The 16,962-nt window shown below is 30.3% G+C and overlaps 2 protein-coding genes across 2 annotated transcripts; both read left to right on the top strand.

The window, feature by feature from the left end:
- The first annotated feature begins 5,748 nt into the window (after positions 1–5,748).
- Positions 5,749–9,717, top strand: LOC124848826 (cyanogenic beta-glucosidase-like). Its single transcript, XM_047326635.2, has 13 exons — positions 5,749–5,966; positions 6,107–6,176; positions 6,633–6,691; positions 6,794–6,869; positions 6,967–7,044; positions 7,146–7,233; positions 7,341–7,596; positions 7,811–7,926; positions 8,388–8,605; positions 8,716–8,747; positions 8,868–8,970; positions 9,060–9,168; positions 9,393–9,717. Exons 1-13 carry the CDS (start codon positions 5,790–5,792, stop codon positions 9,562–9,564), a joined length of 1,554 nt encoding a protein of 517 aa, XP_047182591.1. The 5' UTR covers positions 5,749–5,789; the 3' UTR covers positions 9,565–9,717.
- A 2,478-nt stretch (positions 9,718–12,195) lies between these two features.
- Positions 12,196–15,917, top strand: LOC148201786 (cyanogenic beta-glucosidase-like). The gene is made up of 13 exons (XM_088108907.1): positions 12,196–12,500; positions 12,855–12,924; positions 13,106–13,164; positions 13,360–13,435; positions 13,516–13,593; positions 13,700–13,787; positions 13,906–14,161; positions 14,386–14,501; positions 14,642–14,859; positions 15,083–15,114; positions 15,223–15,325; positions 15,420–15,528; positions 15,657–15,917. The coding sequence occupies exons 1-13, from the start codon at positions 12,333–12,335 to the stop codon at positions 15,826–15,828; spliced, it is 1,545 nt and encodes a 514-aa protein (XP_087965033.1). The 5' UTR covers positions 12,196–12,332; the 3' UTR covers positions 15,829–15,917.
- The last annotated feature ends 1,045 nt before the right edge of the window (positions 15,918–16,962 follow it).

The raw sequence follows: 16,962 nt of genomic DNA, 5'->3' as shown, positions 1-16,962 counted from the left end.
GGTGAGTTTATCGTTTGGTGAATATATCGTTTGCTTAATTTAGTGTTTGGCGAATTTATCATTTAGTGAATTTATCATTTGGTGGTTATATCATTTGGTGAATTTGTCGTTTGGTGAATTTATAGTTTGGTGAATTTATCGTTTCGTAAGTTTATCATTTAGTGAGTTTATCGTTTAGTGAATTTATCATTTAGTGAGTTTGTCGTTTAGTGAATTTATCATTTGGTGAATTTATCCTTTGGTGAATATATCGTTTGGTGAATTTATCGTTTGGTGAATTTATCGTTTCTAGAATTTATCATTTGGTGAATTTATCATTTGGTGAGTTTATCGTTTAGTGAGTCTATCTTTTAGTGAATTTATCGTTTAGTGAATTTATCATTTTGTGAATTTATCTTGTGGTGAATTTATCGTTTGGTGAATTTAGCGTTTGGTGAACTTATCGTTTGGTGAGTTTATCATTTGGTGAATTTATAGTTAGATGAGTTTATCGTTTATTGAATTTATCGTTTAGTGAGACTATCATTAAGTGAATTTATCGTTTAGTGAGTTTATCGTTTAGTGTATTTATCATTTCATGAATTTATCATTTGGGGAAGATATCGTTTTGATGAATTTATCGGTTGGTCAATTTAACGTTTGGTGAATATATCGTTTGGTGAATACATCGTTTGTTGAATTTATCGTTTGGTGAATTTATCGTTTGGTTAATATATCGTTTGGTGAATTTGTCATTTGGTGAATATATCTTTTGGTGAATTTATCGTTTGATGAGTTTATCGTTTAATGAATTCACTAAACGATGAATTCACTAAACGATAAATTCACTAAACGATAAATTCACTATATGATAACTTTACCAAACGATAAATTCACCAAATGCTAAATTTATCAAACAATAAATTCACCAAACGATAAATTAACCAAAACGATAAATTCACTAAAAGATAATTTCACTACACGATATATTCAATAAACGATAAATTCATTAAACGATAAACTCACTAAACAATAAATTCACTAAACGATGCATTCACTAAACGATAAATTTACTAAACGATAAACTCACCAAACGATAAATTCACCAAATGATAATTTCACCAAACGATAAATACCATAAACGATATATTCACCAAACGATATATTCACCAAATGATAAACTCACTAAACGATAAATTAACTAGACGATAAACTCACTAAACGATAAGTTCACTAAATCATAACTTACTAAACGATAAATTCACCAAAGGATATATTCACCAAAGGATATATTCACCAATGGATAAATTCACTAAACGATAAATTCACTAAACGATATATTCACTAAACGATAAACTCACTTAACGATAAATTCTAGAAATGATAAATTCACAAAACGATAAATTCACCAAACGATATATCCACAAAAAGATAAATTCACTAAACAATAAATTCACTAACGATAAACTCACTACACGATAAATTCACTAAACAATAAACTCACTAAACGTTAAACTCACTAAACGATAAACTCACCAAACGATAAATTTGCCAAACGATAAATTCACTAAACAATAAATTCACTAACGATAAACTCACTACACGATAAATTCACTAAACAATAAACTCACTAAACGTTAAACTCACTAAACGATAAACTCACCAAACGATAAATTCGCCAAACGATAAATTCACTAAACGATAAATTCACTAAACGAGAAACTCACTAAACGATAAACTCACTAAACGATAAATTCATTAAACGATAAAGTCACCAAACGATAAATTCACAAAACGATAAATTCACCAAACGATAAATTCAACAAACGATAAATTCATCAAACGATATATCCAACAAATGATAAATTCACTAAACGATAATTTCACTAACGATAAATTTACCAAACGATATATCCAACAAATGATAAATTCACTAAACGATAAATTCACTAACGATAAATTCACTAAACGATATATCCACCAAATGATAAATTCACTAAACGATAAATTCCTGAAAGGATCAACTCACTAAACGATAAACTCATAACATGATAAATTAACCGAAACGCCAAATTCACCAAACGATAAATTCACAAGACGATAAATTCACTAAACGATAAACTCACAAAATGATAAATTCACCAGACAAATTCACCAAACGATATATTCACCAAATTATAAATGCACTAAACGATAAATTCACCAAAGGATATATTCACCAAAGGATAAATTCACTAAAAGATAAATTCACTAACGATAAATTCACTAAACGATATTTCCACCAAATGATAAATTCACTAAACGATAAATTCACCAAACGATAAATTCACCACATGATAAATTCACCAAACGATAAATTCACTAAACGATAAACTCACTAAACGATAAACTCACTGAACGATAAATTCATTAAACGATAAACTCACCAAACGATAAACTCACCAAACGATAAATTCACCAAACGATAAATTCACCAAACGATAAATTCACTAAACGATATATCCACCAAATGATAAATTCACTAAACGATAAATTCCTGAAAGGATCAACTCACTAAACGATAAAATCACTAAACGATAAAGTCATAACATGATAAATTAACCATACGCCAAATTCACCAAACGATAAATTGACAAAACGATAAATTCACTAAACGATAAACTCACCAAACGATATATCGTTTGGTGAATTGATCGTTTGGGGAATATATCGTTTCGGAAATATATCTTTTGGGGAATATATCATTTGGTGAATATATCGTTTGGTGAATATATCGTTTAGTGAATTTATCGTTTTATGAGTTTATCGTTTAATGAATTTATCGTTTGGTGAATTTTTCGTTTAATGACTTTATCGTTTACTGAATTTATCGTTTGGTGAATATATTGTTCAGTGAATTTAGCGTATAGTGAATTATCGTTTTGTGAATTTATCGTTCTTTGAATTTATCGTTTAGTGAATATAACGTTTATTGAATTTATCGTTTAGGAATTTGTCGTTTAGTGAATTTATTGTTTCATGAATTTATCGTTTGGTTATTTATCGTTTGGTGAATATATGATTTTTTGAATTTATTATTTGGTGAATTTAGCGTTTTGTGAATTTATCGTTTGGTGAATATATCGTTTTTGTGAATTTATCATTTAATGAGTTTATCATTTAGTGAGTTTATCGTTTATTGAATTTATCGTTTAGTGAGTTTATCGTTTAGTGAATTTATCGTTTAGTGAATTTATCGTTTAGTGAATTTATCATTTGGTGGTTATGTCGTTTGGTGAATTTATCATTTGATGAATTTATCGTTTGGTTAATTTATCGTTTGGTAAATTTATCGTTTAGTGAGTTTATCGTTTAGTGAATTTATCGTTTAGTGAGTTTACCGTTTAGTGAATTTATCGTTTAGTGAATTTATCATTTGGTGAATATAGCGTTTGGTGAATTTATCGTTTCGTGAGTTTATCTTTGGTGAGTTTATCGTTTAGTGAATTTATCGTTTTGTGAGTTTATCATTTAGTGAATTTATCGCTTAGTGAACATTTAAACTTGTATTTCTAAAAAAAATGGTTGAAATGGTGTCAATATCATCAGGGCACACAAGAAGAGCATAATTTATAGGATGCCAACAAAAGTTTATTCAATGCACTAACACCGATATGATAGTTATATAGATAAGTGTCAACCATTTACCCAACCCAACCAAACCAAACCGAACCCAACCCAATCTAATTCAATCGAACCCAACCCAACCCAATCGAACTGAACCGAACCCAACTCAATCCAATCCAACTCAGTCGAACCGTATTTGAATAATATATATTTTTAAGCCTAAAATTTAATTTTAAAAATGAAACTTTGTATAAATTAATAACATTATTTTTAAAATAAAAAAACCTATAACAATATTAACTTGTTTCATTACCTTAAGTAATTATTTTTTAAAATATTATTGATAAATATAATTATATATTTAAGAGACATAAAGGGGCTATAAGATGTTTCGTACTTGTTAAAAAGGATTTTGTGTCCATTATTTTATTATTTTATATTTCAAAAATAAAATTTAGATTTTAAAACTAAAAAACAGACATTTCCTAAAATCATCTCTAAATAATAAAAAATATGCAATGATTTATAAAACAAAGTTTAACACTTTCTTCTTCTTCTTTTTTCTTTTAACATAATGAGGAAAGCTTATATCTTTTTTCATTGTTTTAGCAGATATATTTGTTGGAATAAATAAAATAAAGTTGGTTCTTGCGAATTTAATAACTTTATTTAAAAAAAGAATATAGTAGTGGGATTTTGATAAATATGTTAATTTAATTTTGAGGAGCACCTGTGAGAATCTTGCAGGAAACAAATGGTTTATTGAGATATTCCCATTGATTTAGGTGGGGGAAAAGTTTTGGAGAAAGGTTTTTTTTCAAAGTAGCTTTTTATCTTTTAACCCATTGATACGGTGATTACCATCCTCTTAGGTGCATACACTAATACTTTGGAAAAAACAATATAAATAACTAAGAAATGGGACAGAAAATTAATTTATTTTATTGAAAAAATTATCAGATCAAAGTGAAAAATTCATCTAAATAATTATTTTAAGGATATTTGATCTTCAAACACATAAACACACATAATTAAAAATTTAAAAGAAAAGTTAGAGAAATACGAAAAAAAGAGTTTAAAAAAATTATGTTATTTAAAATAATAAAACTTTTTTATAAAAATTATATTTATACTTAAACTTTTAATATTAAAATAATTAAATTTTATTATTTAAAACGCACTTTCAATTTAAGACATAATTTTATAGACTGTTACAATTATTTTATTTTATTACCATCTTTATCAAAATTATATTAATTAGTTATTTAAATACAATAAATGAATTACATTAAAATATCATCTTTACTCCTACTTCGAATGGAAAAATAAATTATTTTATTATCATTCTTTTCCAAATATCCATATAAATTAAACACACGAAAAATTTAGTAACAATATCACCGTATTCAACTAATACAATTGGTGTCAATATTTTAAAGTGAGTTGAAATAAATAAGATTAATAATATATAAGTAAAATTCTTAATATATTTTTTTATTTCTATCTTTTCATTGTCTCTTCTCGAAATTCTTAATAATAATGAGTTGAAAATAAGTAAGATTAATAATATACAAGTAAAATGATTCATTAATCTTTGTATTAAGAAATTTTGATTCAAAATATTAGTTTTTTTAATGATTTAATTATTTATTGGTGTCAAATCTTTTCATTCTTTCACCAAAAAAACTTAACAAATATCAAATCTACTTTTATCTTCGTATAACTCAAAGCTCTATTGATATAAATAGATGATGAATCTTAAAGATTAATTTTTTTATCAAAGTTTTTTTATTTTAGAAAAGTATGTCTCATTACAAAACTGACAATTAAAAGGAAGCCCACCACTAAAAAACTTATACTTGAGATGAAAGATCACACTTAAGAGGTTAAATTTTTATATTAAAAATAGTGTATTAAAAATTTATTTTATTTTAATTTTAAATTTATTTTAACTTTAATTTATACTTTTAAAATTTATTTTATATTAATTTAAAAAAATTATTTTATAAAATATTATCTAAATATATTAATATAATATTAAATTTATTCAATCACATCAATTAAATATATTAAAATCTTTTAATTTATTTTCAACCTTCTTTCTTTTTATTCAAATAAGTTCTATTTTTCTCTTTCTTTCTTTTCCTCTCCATCATTGGTTAAATGATAAAGCAGAGAGAGCAGAAGCACTTACCCGAATTACGATGATGCCATTACACTCTGACTTGTTTCCGTTACTCTGCGTTTTGTCTCTTTTTGTTACCTCCTTCGTCATCGTCACTCATTCCAAGGCCATTTCACCCATTCATGACGCTTCATTTCTCAACCGGAGCAGTTTTCCCCAAGGCTTTGTTTTCGGAGCAGCATCCTCGGCATACCAGGTACATTATAAACATATGTCTGTCTTTTTTTTTTTGTTATTATTACTTTGTCGATTAATTTTAATCATTTTTATCTTCCAATTTGGTTATTGTTACCGTTCATGTAATCAGAAGCTAAGAGACATGATTTTGCTGTGTAGTATGAAGGGGCTGCAAGGGAAGGTGGAAGAGGACCCAGTATATGGGATAATTTCACTCATAAATACCCACGTAATGTATCTTCTTCACTACTGTTTCATAGTATTATTAATTTTTTTTTTCAAATAAGAGTAAATGCAGTTATTGCAAAAACGTTGGAACTTAGAGAGAACCTTAGAACACAGTTGTTAAGGAATGGAGAAAGTATGCGCTTTTTAATTTCTCCAGCCTTTCTAGAATTTTGGGTCTCTTAGATTGGGAGCAATTTTGGACCTTGTTACACCAACCAAGAATGTTAGTACTTGAAATCAGAACTCAGAGAAGGTTGATAGGATGTGACCAGATATCATAGAGATGAAACTAAAGGAGAGGAATAGTAGAGAATTCTATAGCTGATAACTACTAACTAACTCAATGAGTAATTTTCCAGCTGTATGAGTTGAATGTACTCTCTTGTACTTCATATAACTATAAAATGCAAAAATTACTTGTATATTTCAACTTATTTATCAATGAATTGGCATGCAGAAAAAATAAAAGACGGAAGTACTGGAGATGTAGCAGACGACTCATATCATCGGTACAAGGTATGGATGGTTTCAAATAGTTGTACTAGATAAGTGTTTTTCATATGAATGAAATATATTACTAATATGTATAATCTTGATACATTGGGGCACATGTTTTAGGAGGATATTGGAATCATGAAGTACATGAATTTGGATGCTTATAGATTTTCCATTTCTTGGTCTAGGATTCTACCCAGTAAGTTAAGCTTTATTTATATTCCACCCAGATAATTTATTTCTTTAGTTTGTGTATCGTAACATACTATTAACTTCTTATAACTAATTGTCTGCAGAAGGAAAGCTTAGTGCAGGTGTAAACCATGAAGGAATAAACTACTACAACAACCTTATCAACGAGCTAATGGCAAATGGTCATAATTGATTAAAATTTGTTTATTAATTTAACTCTTTACATTGCTTTAGTATCATGTCCATATTGTTATCACTCAAATGATCGTCGTGAATCATGCAGGTCTGCAACCATATGTGACCCTTTTTCATTGGGACGTTCCCCAAGCCTTAGAGGATGAGTATGGCGGTTTCTTAAACCCTCATATTGTGTGAGTGACTGCAATTTCCTCAGAGTTATAATTGACTGATAAATATTGTATAACTATCGAGAGATAATGTTCTGATAAACATATAAATAATTGATATGAACATGCAGAGATGATTTTAGGGACTATGCTGAAGTTTGCTTCAAGGAATTTGGTGATAGGGTAAAACATTGGATTACTTTAAATGAACCAAGGAGTGTGAGCAAGAATGGCTATGCAAATGGTAGGTTTGCACCTGGTCGGTGTTCTGATTGGTTAAAACTGAACTGCACAGGTGGTGATTCCGGAATCGAGCCCTACTTGACTTCACACTACCAACTTCTTGCTCATGCTGCTGCTGCCAAACTGTATAAGACCAAGTATCAGGTCCTCTGTATTCTTGAGTGTTTTAATGTTGAATCACCAACTATGTCCTGAAATTTAGATAACATGACACTTGAACTTTTCTAATGGTGGGTCAATGAGTACAATACCCACACGTAATTTCTTTTTTGCTGATGGACCATGCTTTATTTTCATGTAAAGATATTGGACGCTGTTAGTAACTAAATTGCCAAAATATTTGAAAATTTGTATGCAGGCATCTCAAAAGGGTTTAATAGGGGTTACATTGAATTCTGATTGGTATGTTCCGGTTTCAAAACAGAAATCAGATCGAGATGCTGCACGTCGGGGCCTTGACTTCATTTTTGGATGGTAAGGTTATACTCAACACTAAAACCTTGAAGGGAACTAAAATGGACAGAGACGATATTTATCATTGAAAATATGATCATGGCATGAATGATGGTATACTACTCCATCATGTAAGAAAAGTTTGGACCCACAACATTAATGGCTATGCAATTATGTGATCGAAATGTTACTGTAAAGCATTCCACATCATTGATCGCCATTAGTGGATGTAATCAAACTTGATGTGTGATACTCATCTTAATGTGGCTGATTTGTGATGTTTACATAACTTATAGCTCTTCTCCGAAACATGAATAAAAATTTGATTGTATATTACTTAGGAATTCAAATTAACTCCACATGAGTTTAAAAGAAACACTCATAAGTCTAACCAGCAAGATTCAAATGTAGTGATGTAGCATTTGTTCTGTTTCGGCACTACTTGTTGATTGCATCTACATTTTTGCACTTTATATTATCAGGTTTATGGAACCACTCACTAAAGGTGAGTATCCAAAGAGCATGCGATCTATGTTGGGAAACCGGCTACCAGAGTTCACCAGAGAAGAGTCCAGACAACTCAAAGGGTCATTTGATTTTCTGGGCCTAAACTACTACTCATCCTTTTATGCTGCCCATGCACCTCACCAACTTGGTGTCAGACCAGCCTTACAAACTGATTCTCTTGTTAATGTTACAAGTAATAATCAAGTTGCTTATATGGCTGAACTAGTTGTTTCTCTTCTAATGAATGATACAGAACTCATAAAATTTCTTGAAAACATAGTTTTTTTTATTTTTCAATTACAGATCAGCATAATGGCAAGCTCCTTGGTCCAATGGTATGTATTTCATAATTTCATTGGCACCAATGTTACGTATCAATGGTTTTCATTTGTTACTTTCTTCACTCTAAAAGATCATACAATTTTATTTAAACTCTTGTTTATAATAATTTGCAGGCTGCTTCTAACTGGTTGTGCATTTATCCACGAGGATTCCGACGACTGTTGCTTTTCATCAAGAAGCATTACAACAACCCCGTAATTTACATTACTGAAAACGGTATTAGATCAGTCATACATAGTGCAATATTGAAAAAGCCAATGATTCATAAAAAAAATTAACGAAAATTATGCAAAACTAATTGATAGGTTATGACGAGTTTGACGATCCAACACTTTCACTTGAAGAAAGCCTTCTAGATACATACAGAGTTGATTACATATACCGACATCTTTATTATCTTCAAACTGCAATCAAGTAAGTGATGCTTTATCAGAGTTTTTTGAATCTTGATTCACAGATTGAAGCTATATTTGTTTTTCGTACTTGCTTTTACATTTACCATTTATAGGAAAAGGGGGGAAATAGTTTCTTTCTCCAATTTCATTTTATTATAAAAAAGTGTGAAAGAGTAGAAAACTAATACAGGAGTGACTTTTTTGGTTAATTCCTTTGTTTTTGTTGATTTTTATACATACAAGGGATGGTGTGAATGTGAAGGGATATTTTGTGTGGTCATTGCTGGATAACATGGAGTGGGACTCTGGCTATAGTGTGCGATTTGGACTCGTCTTTGTGGATTTCAAAGATGGCTTGAAAAGATACCCGAAATACTCGGCACATTGGTTCAAAAACTTCCTTAGTAAATCTTAGTTTGACATATATATGGAGCATGGTTCAAAGGAATATGAGATTTGAAACTCAGGTTTTGAAATATGCTATATAAAATTCAGTACAGTTAGATGAATGATTCGTTTAAACATATATAATGTATCTTGAGCACTAATACAACAGATTACGACATCACTTCTGAATTCGTGACTTTTCTTGATTATATGTTCAACTTTCTTTAAAATCCATCCAGAAAAACAAATAATTTTAAAATTTAATGTATAACTTGCCAATTTTCACTTTCTATGGACTTCAAAATCATTCATCAACGTTTTATAAGTAATATTTATAACACTTCACTGTCAATATACAAATTGATGAATGCTTGCTTGGGCATTGAAATATATTATAGAACAACTTACAATTGTCAATTACAACTCACAGCAAGAAAATACCACATTACGGATAGATAAAAAATTAGTCAATAAAATAGAATTTATTCAAAGGAAAAAAAAATCTATTGTTAAAATAAAATTTATTAACAAATTTTACCAACAAATTCTATTATTTTAATTATTTACGAAAATATCACTTGATAATGGGTCTTTTAGTAAATATGTCGATAATTCAAAAATTTTATTTTCAATGAATATTTTGTCACTATATTTTGTGATTGAAGAGCCTCCGCTCTTAATGAAATATTTAGTGAATGGTTATCACTATGGAATGTTTTGAAGTGTGAATTGAACCTACCTGGCTGATGGTTCTGACCTTGTATTTATAGGTTGTCTCCTGGATCTAATCTGATACAGGCCCAATAAAATATAAATAGATTTACCTTAAAATCCGGTTGGTTACCTTAAAATTCGGTTGGTTGCTCATAAACCGCCTATCAGATCTTTAATCCGATATCTTTGACTATTTTATCATTCGTTGGACACTTGGCCCAATAATAAGCGCTGGCCCAATTGTGGCCCAGACCGATTGCCCTTGTTGGCTATAGAGGTGACCGAACGGTGATGATCGTTCGGTAAGTATAACTGACGAGCGTTGTCGCCCCAGCTTTAATAACAACAATCGCCCTTTTTGGCTATAGTGATGACCGAACGGTAATGAGTGTACGTCCATTCGGTAAATATAACTGACGAGCGCTGTCGCTGTTTGACCTGGATGACGAGCGGTGTTGTTGATGAACACTGTTACAGTAAATAGAGCGATCGGTCTTGGATGTTAACCGTTCGACCTAGATATCATACTATACAATAAGTATCAAAGTTTTCATTTTAACTTTGACAATGTTGTAGTAAAGTTCATTAGTTATTGAATTTTTTTAAAATCGATCAATAAATTTATTAGTAATTATATTTTTGAAAATAACGAAGGTATCAGTAATCATAATTTTAAAAATATGTCGATAACCGTAGTATATATAATTCGTCATTAATCTTTTGGTAAAATGGTCAATAGTTTTTTCATCAAATTTAACGAAATACTCGTTATAAATTAAATGAATATAGATGAAAAAAAGAGAATAAGAAAGAGAATGAGGAAAAGGAAAAAGAAAAAGTGACAGACGATAATAATGATAGTGGTAGTAGCAACGGTAACAACGGTCATACGGTCATAGTGGCAGTGATGGATGAGGAGAATAAAGACGATGAGAAGTTAAACAAAAAAATAAAAGAGAAAACATTCAGATCAGGTCATACGAAAGGGAAAAAAACAAAGAAAAGTAGAAAAAACCAAAGTTATAATTAATATGCATCGGAAAAAAAATAGCCAAAAGAAACCTATCTCATAAAAATTGGGAAAACACAAAAAGAAATCTCCCAAAATGAAAAACATACTTAAGTTATAAAAGAAAAATAGCAATAAAAGAGCAAAAGATCAAAAGGAAAAAGTAACACAAACCAAAACTATCATTAAGAACTATGAAAGAAAATAAAAACGAGAGAAGGAAAACATTCAAATCAAGGTTACGTGAAAAAGATGAAAATGTAAAGTAGATGAAATCAAAATTACAGTAAGAATTATACTTAACACACTTCACATAAAAAAAAAAGTTAGGCAAAAAAGAAAAATATTCTTGTAGAAAAGAAGCTTAAACAAAATTTTCCAAAACTCCTGAAATGAAAAAAACGGTATATATCAAATGTAACAATAATAAGTGAAAAATGAAAAAGCAAAACAAACCACATTACCAACAGTGTTATTGTGACCTTTGAAACAAAAAGGAAAAAGAAAACAAAACCTTATCCAAATGAGGGAATAACGAGAAGAAAGAAGGAATAATTATTTTTCACATCGATTGTATCTGTCACTTAACTGTTAGAAAAAGATGGAAGATGATGAATATAAGGTGAATGTGGAAGTTTGTAGCTATAGATTTAGCGAAAAGAAAAAAGACTATTAAATGGTGCTATTCACATCAAAATCAATCACTCATATACACCTTAAAAGTCAGACTGAGATACAAGTTTATCATAATTGTCCCAATGTAATATTGTCAAATTTACATGTTTAAATTTACATAATGTAACATCAAAGACAATTAAAAGTAGAGAGAAGAAAATTAGAGTCCAGAGCCACTCACGACACGACACAGTCTTAAATTATTGGTAGAACTGACGTTGTCTAAACTTCATAATTCCAACTTTCGTGTCCATAGGAAAATGGCCTCAGCTTTATCCTTGAGTAATTAAACAAACTCGCAGGTTTCTTTGTTTGTATTACAACAGAAACTGAAATTATATATAAAGGTGACAAATATAGAACACAACATCACTTACCTTAACTTCACTTTGTGAATCATGATGATCACAACGAACATGTTTCCGATGCTATGCGTTTTTGTTACCTCATCCATCGTCACCCTCACTCAATCCAAGGCCGTTCCACCCATCCTTGAAGTTTCTTATCTCAACCGGAGCAGTTTCCCCAAAGGCTTTGTTTTCGGGACAGCATCTGCTTCATACCAGGTACATCATATTTTAACTTAATCATATGCAAACATGTTCCTGAGCTGAAAACTGGTATGATTTTTTCAACTGCATGTTTGGTTTAAAGACACAATTTATAAATTTCAATACAACGTTGCGCATTCTGATATGCATGAATTGAAAAATAAAGATTTATTTGTTTTTGGAGTATAACTGGCACTGTGTAACTCTGGTACGAGTTAATAAACTTGGTCTTAATATTGTTTTTTGTATCACTCGATGACTGTATAAATATTCTATAGTTACATGTGCTATTTACTCTCTCTTTTTTTTTATTATTAGTTTACCATTGTTATGTATTGAGAAGGTAAGAGAGATAATTTTGTGGTGTAGTATGAAGGTGCTGCAAGGGAAGATGGAAAAGGCCCGAGTATATGGGATACTTTCACTCACAAATATCCAGGTATATTTCTCCTCCAACAGTGCTGTCAATATTTGTTTTTTCAAATACATAGTGGAAACTGAAGGAAGTATTTTTCCTGTTGGATGAGTATGTTGTCTGAAACTTGCCATACCTAATAACTTTAAATTGCCTAATTACATGTCTAATGTCTACTTATTTATATCGATGAAATGGCATGCAGAAAAAATAAAAGATCGGAGTACTGGAGATGTAACCACAGACCAATATCATCGGTATAAGGTATATATGGTTTTAATAGAAATACATTAATTTATATCAGAACATACAAATATAATAATATCGTTATGAGTGATCACTACTCACTTTGGAACCTAGAGCTTTTTAAAAGATGCTTCGGAAAATAGAAGAGACTGGTAGATATACCAGAACATATAACATAGGTAGAGTCATGACAACCTGATTCACATGTTTTAGGAGGATATAGGAATCATGAAGGACATGAATTTGGATGCTTATAGATTCTCCATTTCTTGGCCAAGGGTATTACCGAGTAAGTCAAGTTTATAAGTTCTTTTTCTTCGTTCGTGCTTCATAGTAACTTTTTATTAATTTCTTGTGAATTATTTGCAGAAGGAAAGCTTTCTGCAGGAGTAAACAAGGCAGGGATAAACTACTATAATAATCTCATCAACGAGCTACTGAAGAATGGTCATAATTCATTAATATTTATCATTTACCTCTTTACATTTCCCTGTTATATCACATCTATATAATTGTTAGTCAGAAATTATAATAATAATCTTGAATAATGCAGGTATGGAACCATTTGTGACCATTTTTCATTGGGACGTTCCCCAAGCCTTGGAGGACGAGTATGGTGGCTTTTTAAGTCGTCACATTGTGTGAGTAACCCCAGTTTCCACTGTATAATTAACTAATGAACATTGTGTGACTATTGAGGGAAATGGTTTGGTGAATCTTATAAACTGATAAACTTATATGATTCATGTGAGTATGCAGAGATGATTTTAGGGACTTTGCTGAACTGTGCTTCAAGGAATTTGGTGATAGGGTGAAATATTGGATTACTCTGAATGAACCCAGCACTGTGGCCTTGAATGGTTATACATTTGGAGAGCATGCACCAGGTCGGTGTTCTGGTTGGCAAAAACTGAATTGCACAGGTGGTGATTCAGGAACTGAGCCCTATTTGGTTTCGCACAATCTACTTCTTTCTCATGCTGCTGCTGCCAACTTGTACAAGACCAAGTATCAGGTTCTCTGCACTCTTCAACTGTTTTATATCACCAAATGCTTTATAAAACCCAGAAATCAATATTTATATATTGACCTTTGTACATGAACATGAGAATTGAACTTTTCTAATACAAAGGGTTAAACCACTAGTCAATATTCGGACAATGCTTTATTTTCATGTGAAATTATATTGAATGCCATATGAGACTAAATAACCAAAATATTTGAAAATTGCGTATGCAGAAATCTCAAAAGGGTTTACTAGGAATTACCTTGAACAGTGACTGGTTCTTGCCCGCTAGTGATGACATAACAGATCGAGACGCTGCACTTCGAGTCCTTGACTTCAGGTTTGGGTGGTAAGAAATTATAGTATTCTGACATCTGCAATTGAAAGTGAAATTTAAAATGATACATATTTATCTCTAACCTGCGGAAATCAAATGTAATGATATTTCCTTTGTTCTTGATGACATCTGCATTTTGCATTTGTGGTTAGGTATATGGATCCTCTCACAAAAGGTGAGTATCCAACAAGCATGCGACATTTGGTGAGAAACCGTCTACCTAGGTTCTCCAAAGAAGAAGCCAGACAACTTAAGGGGTCGTTTGATTTTCTTGGTCTAAACCACTATGCAACTGTTTATGCTGTCAATGCACCTGATCTAAGTGGTTCCAAACCATCCCCACTCAATGATCGTCTAGTTAATGTTACAAGTAACTATCAAGTTCTTTATACATCTGCACGAGTTGCTTTATTTCTATTGAATCTTCAAACAAGAAATCATTAGATGATCTGAGATCATTAAGTCTCCAATCTCTACATGTTATGAGTACATCTGTTGCAATTTGCAAAACATAATTATGTTCATAACATGATGACATCAGAGTCTCAAACTACATAGTACTTATGTTTGAAAACCTCTTTCTTTAATGACAGATCAGCGTGAAGGCCGGATCCTTTGTCCATATGTATGTATTTCATCATATCATTGACTGCTACGTTACAGTTGCTACTTTTTATACTCCAAAAGATCACGTATGTCGAAAAAATTTAGAGAACACTGCAATTATTTGCAGGCTGCTTCGGACTGGGTATGCATTTATCCACGAGGATTACTACAGTTGTTGATTTACATCAAGAAGAATTACAATAACCCCTTAATTTACATTACTGAAAATGGTAATAAATCAGTCATACATTACTTTGTACAGGTAACGAATTGATGATGTTTCATTACAGAAAAAAGCTAACGAAAATCCAACAAAATTGACAGGTTATGATGAGTTCAATGATCCAACACTATCACTTGAAGAAAAGCTTTTAGATACACCCAGAGTTGATTACTTATATCGTTATCTTTATTATGTTAAAATGGCAATCAGGTAATAATGTTTTAGCAGAGGAGCATGGCCTCTTTCTTTTGATTGATTTATTTGGTTTTGCATTTTACTTCACAGTATTGTTGATGATATAATTTTTTTGTGTTTTTATTATTTTGTTTGCATACAAGGGATGGTGTGAATGTGAAAGGATATTTTGTATGGTCATTTCTGGATAACATGGAGTGGGCCGCTGGCTATACTGTGAGATTTGGATTCATCTTTGTGGATTTCGAAAAGGGTTTGAAAAGATACCCAAAAGTCTCGGCACAATGGTTCAAGAACTTTCTCAGAAAATCTTAGTCAGTCAAATATCTTCAGCATGGTTCTAAGTAAAACGAGATATGAAATTCGTGTTCTGAAACTAATATGGAATTCTGCTGCTTTATCTCCTTTCCCTTCCCTTCCTGCTTCTTCCTCTCAGATTCTCTTTTAATTGTGAGCCTTCTCTTTGATTCAAATCTGTTACATTCTCCATTTACAATCAACCCCCAAATTCTTTTCAGATTCTTTTTCTCCATTTTCTTATTTATCAAAAAACAAAAATAAACCTCCCTTTACTGTAAACTACATAATATTTTTTTTAACTTCTTTTCTTACAAAATATAACCATTTTAGTTTTTTTTCTAAACTAAAATAATCTTATTCGCAAAATAATTTTTATTTCGTTATGATTATAAAATGATTTATTTTATGACAGAATAAATTTTGGAGGTGCAAAGAGAAGCCCCATTTGGTTAGTGTCTGAACCCAAACAAACTTAATCCATGTGTCTGCTTTCATAAATGTGAAAAAAGAAAACAATTAAGTCATGATCGTCAAGATGTGCACATGAAATTTAAAGTTGTATTGTTATTGAAAGTCTTAGGTTTTGAACTTAATAGCCTCTTATAATTATGATTATAGTTGGTTTTGGTTTCTCAGTTTTGGTAAATCAAATTTCCTTTTAGTCTATACATATATCATCATAAATTTAAAACTTTTATTTTAAAGAAAACCTTCCATCAAAAGATTATAATAAATATTTTTTATATTTTAAAAACAACTAAATAAAATTAATAAAAATGTGAGTCTTATAGTAAAAGTTTTAAGAAGTTTTAAAAGTTATATACATAAAGAGACTCATCAAAAGTAAATAATAACTTTATATAATGACTTTGCAAGGCAATAACATAAGAAGTTATAATTATAGTTGGTTGGTTTTTTATTTTGCCAAATAAAATTTATCTTTCTCCGTGAAAATGATGTTAATGATATACTACTTACAGGGATTTCAAACGTGTGTTACATAAACTCTATTTATTAGAATTTATGACATGAAATATATATATATATATATATATATATATATATATATATATATATATGTCACTGACAAAAATACTCGTATTCAAAATAAATAAAGATAAAATTTATAATAAATATTTAATATGATAT

The sequence above is a fragment of the Vigna umbellata genome, chromosome 3 (assembly GCF_029865625.1).
Source record: "Vigna umbellata cultivar VRB3 chromosome 3, Vumbellata_1.0, whole genome shotgun sequence".
In the NCBI taxonomy this organism is placed as follows: Eukaryota; Viridiplantae; Streptophyta; class Magnoliopsida; order Fabales; family Fabaceae; genus Vigna; species Vigna umbellata.
Note: the sequence above shows the minus strand (reverse complement) of the source record. Positions and strands in the feature narration are given on the sequence as shown.